At 43.0% G+C, this 25,537-nt stretch overlaps 1 protein-coding gene and 1 long non-coding RNA gene across 3 annotated transcripts; one reads left to right on the top strand and one right to left on the bottom strand.

Moving 5' to 3' along the window:
- Positions 1 to 138: 138 nt before the first annotated feature.
- Positions 139 to 12,018, top strand: LOC108277559 (leucine-rich repeat flightless-interacting protein 2). The gene is made up of 13 exons (XM_047158807.2): positions 139 to 284; positions 5,538 to 5,732; positions 6,106 to 6,198; positions 6,325 to 6,363; positions 6,534 to 6,683; positions 6,787 to 6,879; positions 7,026 to 7,175; positions 7,371 to 7,433; positions 8,140 to 8,202; positions 8,601 to 8,786; positions 9,087 to 9,257; positions 11,658 to 11,750; positions 11,935 to 12,018. Exons 2-13 carry the CDS (start codon positions 5,565 to 5,567, stop codon positions 11,980 to 11,982), a joined length of 1,317 nt encoding a protein of 438 aa, XP_047014763.1. The 5' UTR covers positions 139 to 284; positions 5,538 to 5,564; the 3' UTR covers positions 11,983 to 12,018.
- Positions 12,019 to 13,740: 1,722 nt separating this feature from the next.
- Positions 13,741 to 23,833, bottom strand: LOC108277662 (uncharacterized). Of its 2 annotated transcripts, XR_001815159.3 has the most exons (5): positions 23,652 to 23,833; positions 23,162 to 23,206; positions 16,872 to 17,011; positions 16,650 to 16,742; positions 13,741 to 16,387 (listed from the first exon to the last, which is right to left on the bottom strand). It is a non-coding gene; the product is annotated as an uncharacterized LOC108277662 (long non-coding RNA). The 2 variants fall into 2 exon arrangements; XR_001815149.3 differs by lacking the exon at positions 23,652 to 23,833 and having other exon boundaries at positions 23,162 to 23,608.
- Between the last annotated feature and the right edge of the window lie 1,704 nt (positions 23,834 to 25,537).

Genomic DNA, 25,537 nt, shown 5'->3' with positions numbered 1-25,537 from the left:
TGTAATACACGCATTTCTTATATCATTTTGACTCCCTTCCATACAGACAGCAATACACTATGACATCATAAAATTCTAATTCTAAATTCTTGAAGATTCCTACCAGTCAGTGGTAAGGCTGCATTGGTCTTTCGCTCTGCACAACAAAGGGCAAACTGCCTGCCTGCAACACGGACTCCAGTTTACTTCTTGTCGAGCAAAGCTGAAAAGACTCGCTCAGCCCAGCCAGGAGACGCCAAATTGTCGTGGAAATTAGACAACACACGCAGACTTTTCCTGTGAAGGTAAAAAAAAGTTTATTACAGAAAGATGGTTAATACAGGATAGAAGAAAGCAGGATAGAATAATGAGAGTATATATATGTGATATATATATGAAAGGCAGAGCATGAGACACTTCTGTGTACCGATAAGAAGCGGTTTGAGGCAGTACAAACAGGCTTTGTTTTAGGGTCTTAGTGTAACAATACACAGGACAGTTGGCAGGAGGTAAGCGCAGGAGCGCTGTCTTTATTAATAAACAAACAAACACAAGAAATGCGGTCTATGTTGGACAGGACTATCTGGATCAAACATGGGACTATAGTCTAGGCTTTACTTGAGAACAGAACAGGGACATGAGACCGCTAGCAGGCCACACGCATTAGCTACTGCACTAGCACACGGCGCTATAGCTATACGCGCTAAACATTAAGAACGTTACAACTAATAATACTGCGCAAAGTGCGCAGTCACACGAGGGGTTTAAATAGCCTACATAATTGGCTCAAATCAAGCTACACCCTCACACATAAGCCAATGTCTAAACAGGAAGCGAATGAACCAAAACAAGAGTCACGTATATAGTCCGAAGCTGCGTCGCAGTGCCATCTGCTGACCGTGGCATAACAGAACCCCCCTCCAAAGGCGCTGCTCCCGGAGCCCCAACAACCCCCTTCCAACGGGGGTCCTGGGCCCCTGGGAAAGCTGTCTCTCGCTGCCACGGAAAATGAGGAGGTCTCCACCAGGCAGAAGACTGGCGGAGCACCATCCCCAGCGGCGCTGGAAAGCTGGGCACCACCCCCAGCAGCACTGGAATGCTGGGCGGTGTCCCCAGCAGCACTTGACAGCAGGACAGCTTCCTCAGCTGGGCAGGGCAGGAGGACGGCCTCCTCGGCTGGGCAGGGCAGGAGGACGGTCTCCTCGGCTGGGCAGGGCAGCGGGACGGCCTCCTCGGCCGGGCAGGGCAGCGGGACGGCCTCCTCAGCCGGGCAGGGCAGCGGGACAGCTTCTTCGGCGGGCAGGAGCTCCACAGCTGAGACGTCCCCATAGGCCTCAAGCTGTAGCTCTGAGGTAGCCACGTTGACCTCAGGCAGGAGCTCCACAGCTGAGGCCTCCCCATAGGCCTCAGGCTGGAGCTCTGCTGTCCCCATTGCCCCCCACAAAAAAAGTTCTGGGCTGGCCTTCAGTTCCGGCCTGGGCAGCGTGACTGGATCTTCCGTAGGGCAGCAAGGTGGAGCGTTGTTCCGCTCCACGAGACGAGGGCGAAGTGCTTCCTCCATGCCGCGGAGCAGCCAATCTGCTTCTTCCATCCGCTGCTTCCACCGCAAATCCTGCTGCTGCCTCCATAGTGCAGATTCATAATCGACCTGTTGCCTCCTTACCGCAGCTTGGTGCTCCTCCTGCTGCTTGCGCTGCCAGGCGTAGTATTCCTCCATTGTCGGGAAGTTCCAGAAGTAAAGAAACTTTCCGACTCGGGGTTCTCCTGCTACTTCCATTGCTCAGGTGCAGTATTCTCTAACGATACACAGGACAGTTGGCAGGAAGTAAATGCAGGAGCGATGTCTTTATTAATAAACAAACAAACACAAGAAACACGGTCTATGTTGGACAGGACTATCTGGATGAAACATGGGACTATAGTCTAGGCTTTACTCGAGAACAGAACCGGGACATGAGACCGCTAGCATGCTACACGCATTAGCTACTGCACTAGCACACGGCGCTATAGCTATACGCGTTAAACATTAAGAACGTTACAATTAATAATACTGCGCAAAGTGCGCAGTCACATGAGGGGTTTAAATAGCCTACATAATTAAATTAAACACAGGCACCTGGCTCAAATCAAGCTACACCCTCGCACATAAGCCAATGTCTAAGCAGGAAGCGAACGAACCAAAACAAGAGTCATGTGTATAGTCCGAAGCTGCGTCGCAGTGCCATCTGCCGGGCGTGGCATAACACTTAGAAGATGTGCAGATGAACCTTGAACAGAAGAACTTGTTTGTGTCTCTGTAAGCAGATAAACATTCTGTACTGATCTCAGTGATATGACATGGCCTTCTTAGGCGTTATCCTCTGATGAACATGAACAGAACAAGAACAAAATTATTACAAAGTAAAAATTTCGCTTGAGAGATGTTAGGGTTAGCAGAAGAGCCACCTTTAGAGTCAGAAGCCTCTCAGAGGCTGACCCTAAGGGCTCAAATGCGGCACCTGACAGACCTACCAGGACTAGACAAAATTAGAGGATGTTGCCCCCACAGAGGCTCTATCAATAGGGGCGTGGCTGGCCGAAATGGCGGCCATGTAGACCCTGATTGTACCTACCCCGCTGAGAAACGTCCTTGTAAGACCTCCAGGACTATAGCTATTGCGCAGTTCGTTGGGTCTAGCTGATGTTCCTCACATCACGAGACAAAAAGTTGCCACTTGAGCACATACAATTTCGTCATGGATGCCATTCTAGCATTCTACATGGTCTCTACAACCTCAGTTGTGAGACCAGAATCTATGAGCTGGTGCCCCTCCGGGGCCAGACCCACAGTTTCCATAGTTCCGGCTGAGGGTGATAAATCAACACTCCAGCTTGAGACAATAGATAGCTGCGGATGGGAATCTCCAAAGGAGTGCTGTCTAGCAAGGATATAGTCTCTGAGAACTATATTCGAGCTGGCCAATAAGGTGCTACTAGCAGCAGACGTAGACAATGTTGGCAAACTCTCGCTAGAACTTGTGGGAGCAGAGCGATCGGGGTAAAGGCATATAGATGTGACCTCGGCCACATGTGCACCATGGCGTCCAGCCTTAATGATGCAGGAGGAGTAAGGGCGAACCACAGCGGGCAGTGTGTTGTCTCCTCGGAGGCGAACACATCCACTTCCGCTTGGCCAAACCTCCACCATATGGACGCCACCACTTGTGGATGGAGCTACCAATCCCTGGGCCTCAGCCCCTGCCTCAACAGGATGTCTGCCCCCACATCCCAGTTGCCCAGACTGTACATTGCACTCACTGACAAAAACTTTCCCTCCGCGCAGAGAAGAATTAGTTGCGCCCGCCTGAACAGAGGGCGCGAACATAATCCTCCCTGTTGGTCGATATATGAGACCACCGCTGTGTTCTCTGTCAACACATGGTGGCCTCTCTATTGAGGAAGAATGAATTTCAGTGCAAGAAATATGGTCCGCATTTCTAGGCAATTTATATGCCACTCCGGATGAGGGCCACTCCAGAGACCGTGAGCTGGACAGCCGTCTAAGACTGCTCCCCAGCCCGTGAGGGAGGTGTCTGTCATTACAGTCTTGCGATTAGGAGACACCCCTATTAGGAGACACCCCTAACCCCTAGAAAAGTTGTCCACTGCACTGGAGAAAGCATACTTTTCTGAGGTTCAACTTGAGCCCCAAGCTCTTCATGTGAACGAGAACAACATCTTGATGTTGATCCGCCGGTTCCCTGGATCGTGCTAGAATTAAATGGTCATCCAGGTAGTGTAGTACACGGATGACCTGGAGTCACAATGGAGCCATAATGACATCCATGCACTTTGTGAAGGTGCAAGGAGATAAAGCTAGCCCGAAGGCAAGAACCCAATATTGGTATGCATTGCCTCCAAACCTCAGGAACTTCTTGTGACTGGGCAATATTTCTATGTGGAAATATGCACCTTTTAGATCTATCGTCACAAACCAGCCCTCAAGCTGAATCTGTGGAACAATAAGTTTGGGCATCAGCATCTTGAACCTGTATGTCCGAAGAGTACAGTTCAGATGACGCAGATCTAAAACTGGCTACACACTCCTCTCTTTTTTTGCAGACCAGGAAATAATGGCTGTAAAAACCTCCCTCCCTCAAGGAATGGGGTACATGTTCTATGGCCCCTTTGTCCAAGAGGGATCTTACTTCCTGTGCTAACGTCAGGCTCTGCTCTGTGCTGGCTACTTCCTACAGTAGACAGAACCCTTGGAGACACATTTGGCAGTAGTTACCACGCTGCCAGATGGTCTTTTAGTCACGTTAACATTTCCACATTGTATTGGAGGGAAAGCATCAGATTTTCGTTGTCCTGTGACAGCTCGCTCACCAGAGAACTTGGAACAGCCTTGGCTAGGGGAGGCCCTACAGTAGTACTGGGGGCTAAGTACCCTAACAACCTCATGTCGCCTGATACGTCCCTCCACGGCCCCTCAGGATCGCTTCTTCTTTGTCTGCCTGGCATTTATGACCATTCTCAGATCAGACCTAGTAGCAGGTCACGACTGTGGCTGCCCGGTCCCCCTGGCTGTCTGCGGGGGGAGGTGTGCTGCCGTACTCACCTTCTGTGCCTCCCTTGCACTAGCGCTGAACTCGAGCCAACAGGGAAGGAACTGGCTGAATGCCACCCTATGTCGAGCTCACTCAGCAGGTCTGCTTGGTAGGCCTGCAACACTTCCATTGTTTGCAGTGATCCACAAGCAAGACCCACTACTGCATAGGCCTTGCCCACCAATGTCACGGTGGCCTTACATGGTTTGGATGGCAAAGCCGGCCCCCCTAAATTACCTGCTGTCGATGGAGAGAGGTAGCTCGCAAGTGCCTCCTCCACCTTCAGCATAGCTAAATAGCCATGCCGTTCATTCCCCATGATGACCGAATAATCCGATATCGTGGGGTTATAAAAATCGCTTATGCCTGGCTTTACCCCAGATGCGTGATATTTTGTCATGCACTTCTGGAAAACGGGCGTTTTCTGCAGTGTGAGGGATTTATTTTCACTGGGGAGAAAAAAGCTCATCCAGCCTTAGTAATCACTTCAAGCTGCTCTTTATATGCTGCGCTCAGGTTTTAGCACACCCTTCTGGCTCAAGATCTGCAAGACTCTGCAACCCAACTACCTTCGTCTTCCGAGAAGAGAGTGAGTCGTGAGCAGAGCTGCCTAATTGTAAGGCGTTCACAATGCGCACAGTCAGACCTCTCGGGGGCTGCCATTGCGTACACCATCCTTAGACACTTCACACAGAAATCGTGCAGTCCTCCCCGTGATGAAACGGGAGCAAGTCATATCACACTTCCTGAACTCTCTCACTCATACTTTTCTCCCCCCCTTTTTTTTAAAGGACAGAAAAGAAAAGAGATTGTCCTTTTTTGAGAAAAGATAGAGAGGAAATTGAGTCTTTTTGTGAGTGTTACAGAAATGACCGACATGCAGTCTTGCTGAAGATAATAAGGCTGACGGCGCGGTTCACAGGTGTTGTTTATGTGTGGAAGTAAATAAAGCTTTGGTTGTTTTTCCAGGACTCTCTGGCTGAAGCTGAGCAGGCGATGGAGACCAACAATCAGCTGGAGAATATGGAGACCAACACTCAGGTAGGAGATATTAATTTAAATAACTCCTACCTGATGTCCAAAGTGAACACACTGGAAGACTGTGTGCAGCTGTTGGACGAAGAGCTTGCTCAGACCCGGATGAGGTGTAATGAGATAATGACGGTAAGTGAGAAAATTCCTTTAGATCAGTGGTCACCGACCCTCTTCCTTGAGATCTACCTTCCTGCTGGTTTCATCTCCAACCAAAATCTAACACACCTGTTTTAGGTGATCAAGAACTTCTTAAAGCAATGATTAGATGGTCAGGTCAGCAAGATTATGATTGGGAGCTAAAGTCTTAAGGAAGGTAGATCTCCAGGAAGAGGGTTGTTGACCACTGCTTTAGAAATACTGTGAAGACTTGTGAAGATAGTGAGTTACATCTCAGGCTATATGTACTTGAATTTCAGATGCTAGGTTTAATTTGTAATGGAATGGACGTGGCCCATTGTAGCGCTCAAGTTTAAACCTCTTTGGTCTCTACTCTGTGATTTAGGAGCTGGAGCAAGAGCAGGAGGCTCACAGAATCCTGGAGTCCCACTGCGAAGAGATGAAGACAACTTTAAAAACGTGTGACGAGTTACTCAAGGCAAGCCCTCTCACTAAGTCATGCCTGCTACAGTACTCTGTCTCAGTTGAACTGGAGAGGCTCATCGTAGATTTGAACATTAAATACTAAAGTTGAAACCTCTTCTGCACCATGGTTGTGTTTTAGGTGTGCGAGGGAGAGGTGAAGGATCACAGTATCCTAAAGGTAAGTTTTTTTTCTCACGTTACCATGATGTTATTATGTTTTGTGTGTGTCCTTGCATTCATGTTTAGTCACCTTCTTTGGGGACATATTGCCATATTTTACCACAAAACATTTCAGTTTGTTCCGACAAGTAATGTCAAGTACTGTCTGAACATGTGTACGAAAAAAAGGTATCTCTGGCAGAGGTTGAGAGGAAATACAAGCAGGCAATGGAGTCCAATGCTCATCTGGAGAATGAGACCTTTGACCTGATGTCCAAGATGGGCATACTGCAAAACTCCATGCAGGAAATGACAAATAAGTGTGCTGAGGCAACAAAGGTAAGTGAGGAAAAACCTGCATTAAGCATTTCCTTTAGAAATAATGCAAAGACGCATATATATCATGTATTTCTAATTCAACATGCTATTTTTGGTCGAATAGAATTACGAGAAAACAAAGCGTATTCTTGAGTACGTGTTGGCCACTGCCAATGAGCGGGAGAAAACTTTAAATCTGGAAATAGACTTACTTCAGGTATGACTTTCTTTTTATGAAATCAGAACCAGAACATTTCAATCTGTTCTGACAAATGATGAATTGAGTCTTGACTTGAAATGACTATGAGTGTATAAAATTTTTTTATAAATAATGCCAACAAGTTTTGGTTTTTGAACTTCCAGGCTTCTCTGGCTGAAGCTGAGAGGCATTATGAATTTTTGGTAACAGACTACTATGAGTCAGTTGACACACAGAATAACTTGAGAGCTGAGCTGAGCACTCTGCACGGAAAAGTGGGTGATCTGCAGGGAGCGCTCAGAACAGTAACAAGGGTAAGTGAAAAATACTTACATTTAGCAGTTCCTTTAGAAATAATGTAAAGAATCAAAGGTGCAGTATAATGAGTTACACCACAGGCTATATGTACTTGACCAAAATAAAAACTGTATTTTTACTATAAGATGTTGTAGATATAAATATTAAGCACTGAAGTTTGAACCTCTCTTTTTCCCCCATGGCTGTTTTAGGAGTGTGAGCAATTGAGAAGCATGAGGGACAAATTGAGTTTAATGAGTACAACTATACTAAAAGTAAGTTTGACCTTTAATGAAACCAATAAGCCAAAATTCAGACTGAGCGAAATCACACATTCACCAACAAAATCAACATTCACCTAGATGAAGTCAGACATGAGGGAAAACCCTGGTAGTCAGCGATGGATCAAAATTCAGTGAAGCAAGCTACGCTTAGCTGGTTGAGCAGTTGTCAGTGCATTTGGATGTGCATCAAACATGGACACTGAGTTGACTTTCCAAAAATACACACAGAACTATGAGCTCTGTCCATCTTGGGCACAAGGACCAGTCACTGTGGGACTCCTCGATTACCCCCTATGTCTGGAATGGACTAGAGCTCTTCCCAAACTACTTTTTCTTGTGTTTGGTGAGTGACTGTGTAATCTACCAGGACTTACACAAAAAAGTTGCCTTTGTAACTCTTTGTGAACTTTGTGAACCAGTCCAATTCCTTCGAAGGTGATCTCAATTAATGGAAGGGGGTGCAGTGGTGTTTTTGGAGTGGCAGGAGAATTCACCAACCAATGTCCAGGGCAGGCTGTTAGACCAGCTCTGAACATCATTACGAATGTCTGGCCAACAGAACTGGACCTTGAATCTGTTTAATGTTATGTCCTGTCTGAAGTCCTCAAAATTTCCTGTACTTTGAAGATGCATTGAAGTTACGTAGCCTATTTAGTACCAAATTCTGAATGTCTTCTGCTCCATGACTGTGTTTTAGGACCATGAGTTAGAACTTCAAGCACACGGTACACTGAAGGAACAGCACGTTGAGTTACTAACGGTATGTTAACCTCTCACTCATGTCTACTGTAGTACATTGTGTGTCATAATTTAGCCATAATTTTTTAAAACAAAACCTTAGTGTAAGAACAAAAAACAGTAAGAAAAGAGCAAAGGCAAAACTCTCAAGTGAGCACTAATTAATAATAACCAAAAGACACCACAGTCCCATCTACACGTTTTTATATTCGCTCACAAGACCAAGACTCATGAATTTACATGTCAAAGTTCACCCAAATAAAGCCATTGTGAAGCAAAACAAATTGCTCTCAGAAGCAGATTCTATATACCTTATCTGTGTCTGTTTAATACACATCTTCATAACCCAAGAGGTTAACTGTAGATGTGAACAGCAAGCACTAAAATTTAAGCCTCTTTTGCTCCGTGGCTGTGTTTTAGGAGCGTAAACGAGAGCAGGCCTGTCTGGCTGAAGCTGAGAGGAAATACAAAGAAGTCATGGAGTCCAATGCTCAGTTGGAGAAAGAGAAGTCTGACCTGCAGTCCCAGGTGAACACGCTGCAAGGCTCTGTGCAGCAGCTGAAGGAAGAGCACTCTGAGACACGCACGAAGTGTGATGAAATGCCGGTAAGTAAGACAATCGTTTCATGAAGCAGTTCCTTTTGAAATAATGTGAGGATTCATGATATTCATGCAACATGATGAGTTACTCCACAGGTCATACCTACCCGACCCATATAAGTTTTTCTCATGTAGGAACCATGACTGGTATTGTAAACTCTGACTGTGTGTGTGTGTGAATTCTTGTTTAGTCATGTTTTAGGAACATTTTGTCCTTTGTCCATGAAAAACTTCAGCCATGTCCTCAAAAGTGTTTGTGTGTGTAGAAGCAAATAAAGGCAACAAAGTTGGTTGTTATATTTCCAGGTCTCTCTGGCTGCAGCTGACAAGCTGCAGGAGGAAGCGATGCAGTCCAAGGCTAAGATGAAGAATGAAATATTGGACCTGAAGTACCATTTGCACACACTGCGAGACTCAGTGCGGGAGCTGGAGATAATGCTCTCTGATGGAGAGATGCACTGCGACGCTATAAAGCAGGTAAGTCAATCCCTGCATTAGGCAGTTTGAAATAAAGTGAGAAATTGTGAATGAGGAGTTACACCACAAGCCAGTGTGCACCTGAACATACTTTTAGTATAAGATGCTAGATGTTGAAAAAATTTGAATTCGGTGTTCGATGGTGTAAGACGCGAAGTTGGAGGCTCCTGCTGATTTCGATTAAAATTATAATTAATTAGTGCTTTTTGGTCATATAATATATTTTGACTTATTCTACTTCGTTTCCTTATTTGCACTTTTAACTTTGTGGTACTTTAAGATGTCTGGAAAGAACACGAAAACCCGTGGTAGCATTCAGACACGACTGAGACCTAGTGTGCGTGCCGTGAGCGAGTCCCCTTCTCCCCCTGAATCCGCGTCCCCGAGCAGTGACCCTGACTCTGCCGCACTCAAGCTTGAGTTGCTGGCTTCACTGAGGAAGGACATTGCCGATATTTTTAAAAAGGAGTTTCAGGCCATGTTCAGGGATGCGCTGTCTACTATCCAGCTTGACCTGCAGGCCGTGAAAACACAGCAGGCTGGTGATAAAGTCGCTACCGAGGCTAACATATCAACACTGAAAGGTACTGTTGGGGAAATGGGGCACGCTCTCTCCGGTTGCACCGATGACATAGTTCATATGAAGACTACTATCGAGCCTCTCACTGCAACCGTGACTCAATTAGAGAATAAATGTGCGGATTTGGAGTCGAGGTCACGGCGCAATAACGTTAGGATAGTGGGAGTTCCAGAGGGCCCTGACACCTGTACAACTGCTGCTGTAGCGGCCTTGTTAAAGGAGGCATTTGGTCTGGAGAAGGAGCCGGTTTTGGACCGGTCCCACCGGACCCTTCAGCGGAAGCCCAAGCCTGGTGAACGACCACGAGCTATTGTGTGCAGATTCCACTATCACAGTGACTGTGTTGATATTTTGCGCCGTGCGAGAGAGATCCAACGGATTAAAGTGAGGGATTTGACCATCTCCGTTTTCCCTGACTACACAGCCAAGACAGCCCGGGCCCGGGCCGCGTTTAACGAGGTTCGGCGTCAACTTCGTGGTATTGAGGGAGCTCGCTATGGAATACTTCACCCGGCTCGGCTTCGCATTACATATAACGGTGTTCAGCAGGAGCAGGAGACTATGTTAAACTCTTGATATCGGGGTGAACTGCATCACCTATATAGTGGAGTTTTTTTTCACTTTTATTCTTTTTTTGCACTCGGCCTTCCAGCTGTACAGAATTCGGATTCTTATTGAAGATATTGTCGGTTCATTACTTCGTCTAGATTTTGTGGACTCACTCCTCTTAAATTTACTTCTGTATTAATGTGCTTCTCTGTTTTGATGCTCTTACTGGGTTAGAGTTTATTTCATTTTATTAGTGTTGTTTCCTCATCTTTACGTGCCACACTGTGTTATATTATTTGTTACAAGTCTTTAAAAGTTAAGGACATCATATTTGTTAAAGTGCGCAGACTATTTATCAGTTTTGAAGTCAGTAGGGGACTTTTCTCTTACTGGAATTTTTTTTGTTTAGGTAATTTAGTTGCTTAGTTCGGTTTACTCTTTGAGTTGGTTTCACATTGTGGACAACTTTTGGTGGGAAACACTGCTGTCTCCCTTTGTTTTATGGAGACTTTGGGTGTGTTGGGGGGGAGGGGGGGTCCCACTCCGCCTGGGACAGGCACGCCTTTAAGATTTATTTGTTGGAACATCAGAGGAAATCCTGTCAAGAGATATAAGGTTTTTACATATTTGAAACGTCTTCCACTCAAACTTTAATTTGAAAGTAGGAGGGGTCGCTATTTTAACTGACAAAAAGGTTACAGTTTTCGTCCACTAATGTTATCGCTGATGCGAACGGTAGATATATTATAGTTGCTGGTACTCTAATGCAAAGACAGGTATTGTATACACTCCTAACTTAGATTAATTTTTTTTTATTTATTAATTTTAATTATTTTATTTATTTATTTATTGTTGTTATTATTTTTTATAAATGGCATCCCTTTACTGTATACTTTATGGAGTTACAGACACTTCCCGCTTAAATTTTTGTGCCTGTTGTTGGGTTTTATAATATTTATATAACCAGCGACAGTTATTGAGTGGGGGGGGTACTTTTAATTTTGTTTTCCTTTGTTTGTTTTTGTTTTTTTGTTATTTTTTTTCTTCTCAGTGAAATATTTGGGAAAGGGAAGGTAGGAGAGAAGAGAAAAGGTAAATGAATCACATGTAAATGAATCACATGTAAATAAATCATATGAAAATGAATAAATAAATTAAAACGGGGGAAAAAAAAGACGCTAGATGTTGTATCGAATGGAAGAGGCCCATTGTAGACGCGAACATTAAGCTCTCAAGGTTGCAACCTCTTCTGCACCATGGCTGTGTTTTAGGAGTCAGAACAAGAGCGGGAGGCTTACCGTATCCTGAAGATGCAATACAAAAAGATGAAGGAAACTATTCAGAGGTTCAGAGAGCTACTAATGGTAAGTTTTTCCTCTCACCAAGTCATCACTGCTGTAGCACACCATGTGCAAGTTGTGGGTCAGTTAAGTAAATACAGGACCTCACACACACACACACACACACACACACACACACACACACACCTTCACACATGGATATTTAGAAGCAAATATTCAAGCTGCTACATTAACTGTATTTTCACAGATCTATCACACAAAGCTTGGATTCGAGGAGCCTCAGGGTCAAAGATAAGTCCCGGAATGCACGGCAAACTGTGTAGAGCCATTCTGCATGCTTCATGCTGTCAGGGCTTGGACTCCACTCAGGTCAGCAGCGTGAGAATCAGATGCTCCATCAGTGGGCCATTGGAGAGGGGATGAGCCCAAGTGCAGAGATGAACTCAAAACGGGGTAAAAGTTGGGGTAAAAAACAAAAAACAAGAAACAAATGTTATCCACACAGTTCAGTCGGTAAATCCAAAGAATAAATAATCCAACATAAAATTCACAACACAAAATTATCCTCAAAGCAGTAATCCAACAAAAAGATTATTAGGAGAGAAAAATAAAATCACAAAAACAGAAAAAACTTTCCTGAGACACGTAGGGTTGGCCTACAGTAGCAACACTGAACACCAACTATGGAACAGGGAAACTTAAAATAGACAAGGGAATTTAAAATTGTAATCTGATTGCAATACTGATTACTGCAGGTAAAAAGTAATCTGAATACAGTTATGCGTTACACCCAACTCTGATGAGACACAGGTGACAGCAATAATACTGATCACAGACGGCAGGAAAAAAACACAAAAAAAACAACAGCAAGTCCAACGTCCTGACACATGAAGTGCGCACCGTGCCATTGCCTGACATAGTAGCCGAGGATCTTATATTATTCAGTGGGAGGACAAACGAGGGAAGCGCACACTCTAGCTCTGTAGTGCTGACAGCACAGAGCATGGGCTTGACTGAGCAAACAACAAGATAGCAAACAACAGCCTATATATTATGTACATTGCTAACAGCTAAGCTAGCAGTAACAATCCTAGCTAGTAATGGGTGTCACGTAATATGACTTTGTGGTGAAGATCTAGGCATAAGCACACACGAGAATTTCCAGGTGTTAATCCCTGTCCCTGGTAGTGAAGGAGGAGGCGAAACAGAATGACAGCTAACATGCAGATGCTGAAGAATGATGAAGAATGGATGCAATAAACAATAAATAAAGATGGTGAAAAAACGTATTCGTTATTAATGTAATCAAATCATCTTTGAATGTATTATATTTATCTTAATCTACAAACTGATGACGATTAGTAATAAGACCTGAACCAGGAAGGAGCCATTCCCTTACCTTGGACATTTTGTAGTCTATCTTGATAGAATATCGTGATCTACGGTATCAAATCTGCGTTAAGGTCGGGCAACACATGCAAGGAGACCACCCTGATTAGAAGTCTTTAGTGAGTCATTTACCACTTTAACCAGCACTGTCTCAGTACCGTGATGAGGGCTAAATCCTAACAACGTGATTCCTACGTGATACAACCTCAGTTTTCAGAAAGTAACATGAAGAAGTCAGGCAAACGGAAAACAGTATGAAAAGCCTTTGTTAAAATTGATTTTAATATATGATTTTATTCAAATGAGCCCACTTGAAATACAGAGTCCTCGGTTTAGACCAAGACTGTATTTAGGGAGACCACTGCCCGAGACCAAGACAAGTCCGAGTACAAATGCCAATACGGAAAACGTTTCGAAACCAGTCCCATGTCTAAGCATTGGGGATTGGCCCCATTTTGATTCTTTAGCTAGCTATACAGTAATCAGGCTGCATTTCAAATTGTTCCATAGCCCCCTGCATAGTACGGAAGCCCTAAGCGGCCATGCATTATTCCTTTTTTTCCCTGTTGTTTTCTCGTGATCTCGACTTAATTTTCCTGTGCACTTGACATCCTTCATTTCGAAGTCAGTTGGGCTTTGAATGGGTTTTTTGGTTAAATGCCTGAAATAAGGTCTGTGGTTAACACAAGCTCAATATATGTTCATGTTTTACACTACACCATAAAATACATCAGTATGTAGTGACGTGTGTGTCGTGGTTAAAACGTCACCCTTATTAACTACGTGGCCAATGGGCTCTCTCCCTACCACAGTATACAAGTGGTTGTTTATGCCTCCCAGAATGCGTCATGGTCAAATACCTGTCCCTTCCTTTCGTTGCTATGGACTACAGAGGTATGCGTTTTTAGCTTTGATGCTTAGCTGTTTGATGCTAGCTTTGTCTACTTACCATGCAATTTACTTGTTTAGCGTAACCTTAAGCTACCGAGACTGCAGGTGTGGTGTGCCGTCAAGGCTCCCATCTTTGTAGCACGGTAGTTTAACGTAGCTCCAGTCGGAGCGCCAGCTGTTGCCGTCACAACTATTAAAGAAGCTATCAAGATTTTCGTATGTGCCATCGGATCACGGTAGGTAAATTGTTTAGTTCTATTACTTGAGCTAAATGAGTTTGCATGCTTTCCAAATTGAGGTTGTAACACCCGTTTGTTCTTAGGGTCCCCGATTTTGCATGCATTTAGGCGGGCTGAGTGAGATGTGGTCATTGCAGTATAGCTCGTCCCCCTCACTCGTGGAGCCATGTTGCTGCTTGATTCTGTTTGGTTTTGCTGCTTCAGTTTGTTTTGCTTTTACTTATGTTTGTTATTGTCACTAAGATCAGTTTTATTGAACTCAATTGTTGTAACAGTCTTTATCAATTCTGCTGGTTTTGGTCAGTCTTGGTAAACTTGCTACCTGTAATCAGTTTGAGCTCGGGGTTATGTCTGTGTTTATGTGACAATAAGTTTGTCTTTGTTTTGTTTTATTCTTTTGTTTGTCTGCTCTGAGCATATTGTAATTGACTGTGTTTTTTTTTCTCCTCCTTGTAGGAGCTGAGTGCTTCCTGAGGCTGGGGGGGTTCTTTGCTGCACCTTAGGCTTTGCTTTATTAAGGGTCGTTATTACTGCTGTATTTATTTGCAGTGAATTTTTGTGGGTATGATTCTGATTAGTGGGGTTCTTTTCCCGTTTGTACAGCTGGTGCTATCGTACTAGCCTGCCCTTCAGGAAGCCTCAGCTCTCCTATGATTATTGTTAATTTCTTCTTGTGACTGTTTTATTTGACCAATGCCTGATTGTGTTGGTTGCTGTTTTTTTATTTATTTTATTTTTTATAATTCTTGGCCAGTCTTTTTAACTTCAAAATAAAATGTATTTTTGTATGGAAACCCATGCCTCTTACCTGTTCTAAGTGGAACGTACTTGTGTGTCTTTATTTGGGTTATTTTCCCCATTTTCTCGGGGTGGCATAGTTGTTGCGAAACGAGCCACATTGCTACAAGTACTACCCCACTCAGGATTTTTTTCAAAAGCTTTTACACGTCTTGAAAAAGACTGTTGCTAACAAGTGGCTAAATAGGACTACAGAGGTTGTCTGGGAAATTAAATGTCATCACGCAGAACAGAAAAACTTCTACTACAGCCTTGTTGTGTTTAAACAGCCTTGTTGTATTTTCCATTTGTATTCTTTTTTTAAACAAATTTATTTATCCTAAGTAGTGCACAGGGAGTAATGATCAGAATCCATAGTTCCCTCGTGGACATTTAGTGGACTACACAGGGAGTAGGTGTTATTATTTCATATAAAGTGCACCTCCATGTTAAGGCAGAGCTAAAATTCTATATAGTGCACTACATGGGGTGCCATTTCTTTTTTTTTTCTTTAATCCCATAAAGTGCACTGCAAAGAAATTCATGCATTTCACAGGGAATGAAATAATACCCCTTACATAGTGCACTATATGTCAACTAGAGGATTAGAAGAAAAATAATGGCAGCCGATGTAGTGCAAAATGTATAGAAAGTGTAGCTCTGCCCCAATGTATTTAAGGTCCCTGCTCCCCAAATAGTTGCACTTATGAGGTATGAAAATTGCTGCACCCTATGTAGTGCACTACACGTCTAATATGAAACATTTTGGGATTTAGCTCCATACTTCCTGCACAAGCGCGCTGGAATCAAATATGGCTGACTCGTAGCTGTATGTATAGTGCCCTAGATAGGGTGTAGGAGGCATTATTTAACTGAATAACTGAATTATGGCAAGTCATGCATGGCTATTGGACATCTAGTGCACTTGACAGAGTGTAAGCGTATTATGTCTTCCCCTATGTAGTGTACTTGTATAGATAGGAATGTGAACAAAATCAGGTGTACTGATAGTTTATGAGCAAAATGGGCACAAATCTAATTTTCTTTATTAAAGGCACCTTCATCATTGTAGGTTTAGTTTGGCATCCAGGTTGCCATAGAAATGCAGAAAATTCTAGTGCTTTTAAAACAAAACAAACATACTGGATTTTAAAAAAAGTTCTCACTTTGAGAAAAAGCAAAAGATTTTTTAAAAAAAGAAAAAAGATTAGAAAAGAAGGGCACACAATTTACGTTTTACCCCAGACGTAGTTGATCAGCAGAGACATGTTTGCACTGGAGCTGTGATGCTAAAGTGGCTAACAAAACAGAGCTATTGAAATGTTAGTGTATATTCACTTCCTCAACGTTGGTCCGGGACGCGATTGGCTGGAGAGTCGGCTGCCCTGTCGCTGACCTTTGACCCTGGGCAGGGTATTGAGAGGTAGGGATAGAAAGAAAGGGTTTAAAAAAAAAAGAAGAAAAAAAAAAGAAGAGAATGCGAGAAGGAAAAAAAGATGAGAGAGTGACATACACAATAAACGGAAAAGGAGAGAAAGAATGATAGAGAAAGAGGGATGACAAAAGGAAAAAGAAAGAACGAAAGACCGTTCACGAAATAGAAGTCAGACAAGATTAGCGTTAGTGTGTGTGTGTGTGTGTGTGTGCGCGCGAGATGTGTTTTTACCAGGCATCAGCCTCCCACACACACAAATGCTGCACCAATCACACACCACACCCGAGCCAAGCATGCCATCACACCCCTCACTCTGAGAGGAAGCTAAAGAGAAAGAGAGAGACAGAGAGATTATATTATGTGTCTTTGCTTGACACTAATCAGTAAATTATAGCTTGGATGAGTAAAATAAGTGTGTGTGTGTGTGTGTGTGTGTGTGTGATGTGTTCTTACCAGGCATCGGCCTCCCACGCACATATCATTGGGGGTGTTATCAACACACGGGTTTCGGTCTCTCACTCGCTCCGAATGACGAACGTAAAAACAATAGCCGACTGGCCGACACGTTAGCTCACACTGCTGATCCACTGAGCCTGAGAGAAAGAGAGAGAGAGAGAGAGAGAGAGAGAGAGAGAGAGAGAGAGAGAGAGAGAGAGAGAGAGAACAGCAGGACTTATCCCAAGGAAGAAAAATAGAGAGGGAGAGAGAGAGAGAGAGAGAGAGAGAGAGAGAGAGAGAGAGAGAACAGCAGGACTTATCCCAAGGAAGAAAAATAGAGAGAGAGAGAGGGAGAGAGAGAGAGAGAGAGAGAGAGAGAGAGAGAGAGAGAGAGAGAGAGAAAGAATCCACTGTATCTGATTTGTGTGTGTTGTGTCTTTGTGTTAGCCTACAACTTAGAAAAATAAAGGAGACACTCGGAGGTAAAGTTAACCCCTGTATTAACCAGCAAGAGCAAACAACATATCAATGTGCATGGCTAATTACCAATCAGAAGTCAATGCTAAGGGGAGTGATTCCACTTAAAGAAATAGGTCCACTCTATACACTACACTCCTCCCCTTTTAGATGTATGCAACGCATATGAATAGAAAATAAAACATTATAATTTGGTCTCTGCAAATCTTGTTTTTAAACAGTCTATGACTATAACAGTCTATGATACAAACTATAACTACTATGGTTATAACTATATATACCAAGTCGGTTCTTTACAGATCCAGTCTTTTGGGTGGCGCCCTGCTCCTTTCAGGGTAGCGCCTCTATATCTGTGGAGTAACATAAGGGTTCTTTCAAGGGAGACTGTTTCTGTTGCAGGTGTCATACATTTGTGAGTGTCACGATCAGAATCAAGTGATAAGTCTGGTGGACACACTATGTCTGGTTTACTGAATGCAGACTGTTCAGGGGTCTTCTTTGGCTGAGCATCCAGTATTTGATCAACATGACGTCTCCACGTATGCTCTCCAGCGTCCACTTTGTACATCAGTGGTCCAGCTCTCGTGGCTATCCGCCCAGGTGTCCACTTGTTCTCTCGATAATCACGAGCTAAAACTTGCTGTCCAACATCAAAACTCCTTGCTGCTTTACCTGTCCACTGGCTGAACTGTTTATTGTGCACTTCCCGTCGCAAGTTAGGTTTTAGAAGGTCAAAGCGAGATCTCAGTTGTCTGTTCATGAACAGCACTGCAGGCGTCTGGTTTGTTGTTGCATGCACAGAGTTCCGGTATACAAAAAGGAAGTTGTCCACCTTATGTTGCAGAGGAATGTCCTCTTTCTCCATGGCTTTAATGGACTTTTTGAATGCTTGGACAAACCATTCAGCTAACCCATTTGTAGCTGGGTGGTGTGATTAATGCCACTTCTCTACATGAAAAGTCTGAATTCGTCTGAAATATACTGTGGTCCGGTGTCACTCACAATTTGCTCAGGTAGGCTGTTTCTGGAGAAGATACTCCTCAAAAAGAAATAGTCTTTTCTGAGGTGGTAGATTTCATTGGTATGACCTCGGGCCACTTTGAATGAGCGTCCACAGCTATTAGAAACATGGAATTCATGAATGGCCTGGCAAAGTCAATATGCACCCTTTGCCATGGTGCAGACGGCCACTCCCACGGATGTAAGGGTGTCTGAGAAGGTACATTTTGAATGCTACGACATCCTGAACAGGATTTTGTGAGATCCTCGATCTGTCTATCTATTCCCGGCCACCACGCATAGCTTTGAGTGAGGCTTTTCATCTTGACTGTACCCAGGTGACCCTCATGTAGGTTCTCCAACACTCTAGTATGGAACTTAGCAGGAACTATAACACGAGAGCCACACATCAGAGTCCCTTGGCACACAGACAATTGCTCACGTCTCACTGAAAACTCTGGGAACATAACATTTCCATGAGCTGGCCAATCCTGTATGGTGAGGTCATACACTTTTGACTGTGTCGGATCATTCCGCGTTTCTTTTCGTATCTCTGCGTTTGTTACCGGCAGCTGGTCCACCAGTGCTGTATGGAACACTTCCTCTGGACCCTGAGTGGAAAGCTTTTCTTCCTCAGTTGTAGACAGTGGAAGGCGTGACAAAGCATCAGCGTTACTGTGCATCTTGGTACCTTTAAACTCTATGTCGTAGGAATGGGTTGCCAAGAAAAGTGCCCAACGTTGTAACCGTGTGGCTGACATCACCGGAATACCCTTCCTGGGGTTGAAGATGGACACAAGGGGCTGGTGGTCTGTCACTAAGATGAACTTTTGGCCATAAAGGTAGTGATGGAACTTCTTTATGCCCCATACTAGACTAAGGGCCTCTCGATCGATCTGTGCATAATTGCGTTCTGCACTCGTCAGTGATCTTGAAGCGAATGCAATCGGACGCTCAGATCCATCGTCCATAGTGTGCGATAAAACGGCACCAATGCCATAAGGAGACGCATCACATGCCAGTCTGATGGGTCATGATGGGTCATAGTGGGTAAGGAGTTCATCGGAGGTTATCAGTCTTTTTGTCTCTTTGAATGCTTTCTCACATTTTTCTGACCACTCCCATTTTGTTGCTATCTGTAACAGTGCATTAAGTGGGTGCAGCACCGTAGCAAGATTTGGGAGAAATTTGTGATAATAGTTTACAAGGCCCAAATATGATCTAAGTTGTGACACGTTTTCCAGTCTAGGTGCCTGCAGCACAGCTTCAACTTTCTCTTGTTATTTGTGTAAGCCATGTTTGTCAATGACATGTCCATAATATGAGATTTCACTCTTGAAAAACTCACACTTCTCTTTCTTTGTCCGTAGACCATACACATTTAGCCTGGTAAGCACTTTGCTGAGGTTTTGGAGATGTTCTTCATCATTCTTGCCTGTCACAATTATGTCGTCAAGACAACACTGTGTCCCTGGTATATCTTGAAGAACCTGATCCATTGCTTTTTGCCACATGGCTGGAGCCGATGCAACACTGAACACAAGACGATTGTACTGGTACAGTCCCTTATGAGTGTTGATGGTTAGGTACTTCCTGCTTGACTCCTCAACTTCCATTTGGAGATATGCCTGTGACAAGTCAACCATTGAAAACTTCTCCCCTCCTGCCAGAGATGAGAAAATATCTTCAATTCGTGGCAGGGGGTACTGCACAGTGTGCAGTACAGAGTTAATGCTCACTTTGAAGTCCTCGCATATGTGAACACCTCCACCTTTGCCTTTCTTGATTATCGGCATGATGGGTGTAGCCCAATCACTCCAGTCAACCTTGGACAGAATGGCAGATGCCTCCAAGCTTTGAAGTTCAGCATCTACTTTAGGACATAGTGCATAGGGCAATGGACGTGCTTTATGAAATCTCACCATCACTGTTTCATTTAATTCAATTTTCGCCTTCATGCCTTTAAGTTTACCAGTGCCCTTTTCAAACACTTTTGCATTAGCATTCAGGAGCTGCGACAATCTTTGGTTAGAGCTACAGTTAGTGCTGTTAAGACCTGTTGATGATATGCTGAGGGCTTTGATGGTATGCCAGAGAAGCTAGATTTTTCTCAACCACTCCCATCCAAAAAGACCTGGTCCTCCACTTTTCAACACATAAAGCTCCAGCTGCTGTGTTTTGCCACCATATGTGACATCTACCTTCAGTTTTCCTTTAGGAGACACCTTTTCGCCTGTGTACGTCTTTAACATGACTGAGGGCTTTTCTAACGGTAGCTTGAAAAACAATCTGTTGTAGACAGCTTCAGAATTTACAGACAAAGCTGAGCCTGTATCCAGCTCCATTTTCAGTTTTACACCAGACACATTTGTTGTTATCCATATAATTTTCCTGTCCGTTTCAGTCATGCTATGCAGTTCTAGGCATGACAGGTCATCTTCGTCAGAGCCAGTGCTCTCTGATATGTTTTCACATTCAGACACTTTGTGCACTTGTGTAGTTTTGTATTTGAAACCTTTGTCTTTACCTGGTTTTCCTTGTTGACCGTGCTTTTTGTCTGTTTTTCACACTCTTTCTATGTGGCCTTGTCTGTGACACTTTCTACAGACTTTTTCCTTGAACCAACAATCATTTGTATCATGAGAGGATTTACCACATCTATAACATTTCTGCGTTTTTGCACCGCTTAGGGACATTTTGTGCATTTCATTTTCTACACACTTCTTTCATAGCGCCGATGCATCCTTGGTTGATGTTTCCATTGAAATGGCAATGGCCAGTGCTTTTTCTAAGTCCAGGTCTTTTTCTGACAATAGCCTCTTCTGTGTGCTCAAACAATGCATCCCACATACCAGCCTGTCCCTTAATGTATCAGAAAGTCCCTCTTTGAAGTCACAATGCTGTGAAAGTCTGCGTAGTTCTGCCATGTATTCAGAAATGCTCTTCTCCCTTGACTGTTTTTTTTGTGAAATATGAATCTTTCTGCTATCACTAGTGGCTTGGGGTTCAAGTGACCTTGTAAGATGTCAACAATTTGTTTGAATGTCTTGCTTGCTGGCTTTGCAGGGGTTGCTAGGTTGCGTAAAAGATTGTACGTTTTAGCCCCCATGAGACTAAGGAGTACAGAAACTTTCTTCTCTGCATCCACATCGTTAGCTTCAAAATACAGTTCAACCCTTTCAATATACGCCTCCCAGTCTTCATTAGCGCTGTCGAACTCATCTATTTTCCCGACGAAGGCCACTGTGTTAATTCCACGTTAGCTTATTAGCGTCTTTTACCGCTTGCCATGCACTATTAACATTACTCACGCAACCCTTTCTCTAGCAGTGACTGCCTGTGTGATTCACTAATCCTCTCCTCTTTTCCTCCGGAGACCATCTGACATCTCATAACCGTGTATCCAGCGATATACAGGTTCGTAATTTACTCATCGTCAATTTGTTGTGTCTTTGTGTTAGACTATAACTTAGAAAAATAAAGGAGACACTCGGAGGTAAAGTTAACTCGTGTATTAACCAGCAAGAGCAAACAACATATCAATGCATATGGCTAATTACCAATCAGAAGTCAATGCTAAGGGGAGTGATTCCACTTAAAGAAATAGGTCCACGACAGCTTGTGCTTTCCGCTGTTGTAGTGTGTTTTAGTTCAAACGCACACACACAAACAATTATTCCTTCATGTCTCCCACACAGTAAGGCCGGATCACAATACTATAGGTGTTTAGATGATAAGCTAGAACCACTCTAGCTATCAAACTGTCAGGAAGGTACACCAAAGTTAAGTGCTAGCAGGACATTAAAAAAAATGATGCACTGAATTAGAAGCAATAATTGAACAACCTGAGATAAAATAAAAGGCAAAATTAGCATCATCTAACAACCTGAGGTAAAATAAAAGGCAACTCGTGTACCTGTATTTGGTCATTCCCGGAGTGACATTAGTAGGACTCCAGTGTTGGATTGTAAACTGCATTTGTTCGTTCGAAACACACTTGTATCTTAAATAGTGCACCGAAGTAGGTTGTGGAGTAAACCAACACAGTCCAGATTTGACTTCCCAGCCAACTGGATTAGGATTCAGCTCCCTACATTCTCCAACAAGGAGTCATTTAGGAATCAAATCAATTTGTGAATCATTTTGGATTCAACTCCCTACATTCTCCAATAGGGAGTCATTTAGGAATCAAATCGATTTGTGAATCATTTAGGATTCAGCTGCCTACAGTCATTTGATACACAACTCATGCACTATATCAAGTGTGTAACCTACCTAGTGCACTAAACGTCCTACTTATTAGGGAGTCATTAAGGACTCAATTCCTTAATTCTTAAACAAGTGCACTACAATTTAGTAGACACACACATACACACAGTATTAAATAATTTCCACCCGTTAACTAGTGCACTAGGTGTTTAAAAAAAAGAAAAGAAGAAAAGGTCCCTACTCTTTATACAAGGTGCACTACTTCTCAAACAGGGAGCCATTTACGAAGTCTATTTGGGGGAGTGAATCCAGTCAAGCAAGTGTGTGTGAGAGATTTGCATAAATAAAATAACTCTGCAGGCGTTAACCGTCACACAAATGCTTCTAAATCGAGTATCCTTTATGTGTATGTGTTTTATATGATGTTTAATATTTTTGTCGATTTAAACGCGAGCTAGCTAGCTAAGAAAGCTAACGTTGTCACTGGAAGTTTTGTAGCTGACTAACTGATGTTTACGTCACGCGCGCGCCTGTACTGCACGCTCATCGACGCACGTGTTGGTGTACTTTTTATTCGAAAGTTTAAAATAACGGTAATTATTAACCATCGTTTTACTTACTTTGGTCACGAGCCTCTGGGAAGGCGGTGGTCCAGTGTTGGAAATCTGTCAAATAGACCGAATAAATCTCCGTTAAATCCGCCCAAAGTGACTCTACGATGAAAAATTGATTCTCAGGTAGTCCGTTAGCGTTAAATCCGTGTTCACGGTGAGTGCGGGGTGAGTTCACTGCGTCCACATCCTACCCTTATCTCTACTGTCTTCTCAAATGAAAACCAAAAACAAGTCGGTTTTTTATTTATTTATTTTTTAAAATATCTTTTTCGAGAAACCGGTAGCTTCAATTACTGGTACTGTAACCGCTAATTGAAAAGGAACCACAAACAGAACTTTACACAGGGTTAACCAACTGTGTTAGTTCCTCGTGCTCAGATAACGGACCTTTAAAACGTTTTACGGTATGCGAGGTCTCTCTCTTTTTTTTTCTTCCATTATTATTTATTTTAATTTTTGTGTGTATGTGTGGGGGTGGATAGAGTCTCAAACTGACCAATCAGAATCTCCCTCTGTCTGCGCGTGGAGGAAGCCCAAGGGGCTTGACTGAGGAATCACGAGAGAGGGCGGACTGGCAGCACGCGAGCGAAACTGGAGCGGGTGGGGCGGCAGAAGGTGACGTCAGGGGTCATGGGAGTCCCTGATGAATGGCTCTTTATTGGACAAGGGTGTAAACACTGAAATGGCCGTAGGGGTCGCCACGAGGGATTCCTGGCCGCCATCTTGCTCAGTGATTCATAGAGACATGGAGGTTTAATCTGCAGAATTTTATTCCCATTCATTCTAATCAAGCAGTCTCTTGACCATTCAATTAAAATGTACATATAATAACTATTATTAATATATGTATAAATATAAATCAGTATTTATACATACCGTTATTAATGTGCATTTTATAAAATTATCCATTACTGATATGATTTGTAATGAAAAAATTTTTTTTTGCATGACAATGAATAACTGAAAATGGAGGGGGGGAAATGATTACAGAATGTCTGTATATACTTCAAGGACCTCAGCAAAGAGACTAACTTATGTAATACAAACCTTCAGGGTTGGTTAATAAGCAATAGATTCAAAACATTCAGACAAAAATCCCACACATTTCTCAGGCACTACCTTGTGATACAACCTTCCATGTGACTTTACAGACTACCTTTAGCTATTTTATTAATCACATTTTTATTTTCATGTTCATATTGTTAAATGAAACCAAGTTGTATTGTGATATTCATCTGATCAGTACTCACATGCAAATATGGATGTAAAACCCATCATTTAAATTAGTGTATATACAGTTCACTGTCTTAGAAAGATCACAGTCCTATTCAGGGTCTGTCTCTGTCTCTGATTGATTTAATCCAAGGTTCTGAAGGCGGGCAATGTGATCATGTCTTAGAGTGCAGAATATTTCTACCAGAAGCCTGATCAGGTAGATGGTATGATTGTCAGTGTCATCTTGAGTTTCAGCAGCATGGTCTGCCATGCCATTTCCATGCCATTTGGTAGGACATTGGTGTCAGTTCTCTGAGATGCATTTCCCCAGCTCTCACTATGGGAACGACTCCCTCAGGTGGCATAATAAGTTCTCCATTGGTCTTCAACCGAATAAAGTAGTATGAGGAGCTGTATCTTGGAGGTGGTCCTGAAGTCATGAGTGCCACCCTGCAGGTGGAGCATGAGACTTTCAGTAGTGCCTTCCTAACCACCCAACCTACAATGTATACAAGGATGTTGTCCAGGGTTGCCAGGACTCCCTGGTTTGGGAGAACAAAGTCCTGGTCCATGCATATATTTTCTATCTCCTCATCTTGCCTGTTAAATAAGAAAGTAAAGTAATGTCTTATATTATATATTACTATATTATAAGTTAGCTAGTTAAGTTTTTAACAGACATAGTAGTCAAATATTTAACTTTTTTAAGTAAAGTTGAATATGGCAATCCTAGGTAATAGTATGTGTAATTATTGAAACTAGTTCTGCAGTGTTTCATTACCTGATTAGAATTGGAGGCACAAAAATATGTGCAAAGGATGTGCAGTTTCCTGATGATCCTGCGGCTAGGGCCCCACATCTTGTGATCGGACGTTTAAATGTGGCTTTGAAATGTGCAGCAGTGGGATTGTTACACCAGCCTTCTAGAAATTATGGTTCAGGTTATAGGTTCATGTATTATATCTATGTTAAATATATATCTGTATTTTTCTACATTTTTAAAAAATGAAAATCATTATGTATGATGTACATAACCAATTATCCACAATGAATTATATAACTTAAATTCAAGATATTTTCAAGTACTGTTAATAAATTACACTATACCACCTCTAATAACAGTGTCTCTCCTTTGTATATGTTTACTGTTATCAATGACACTTATCA

This window comes from Ictalurus punctatus, chromosome 1, assembly GCF_001660625.3.
Source record: "Ictalurus punctatus breed USDA103 chromosome 1, Coco_2.0, whole genome shotgun sequence".
Taxonomy (NCBI): Eukaryota; Metazoa; Chordata; class Actinopteri; order Siluriformes; family Ictaluridae; genus Ictalurus; species Ictalurus punctatus.
This window is presented reverse-complemented; position numbering and strand designations above follow the sequence as displayed.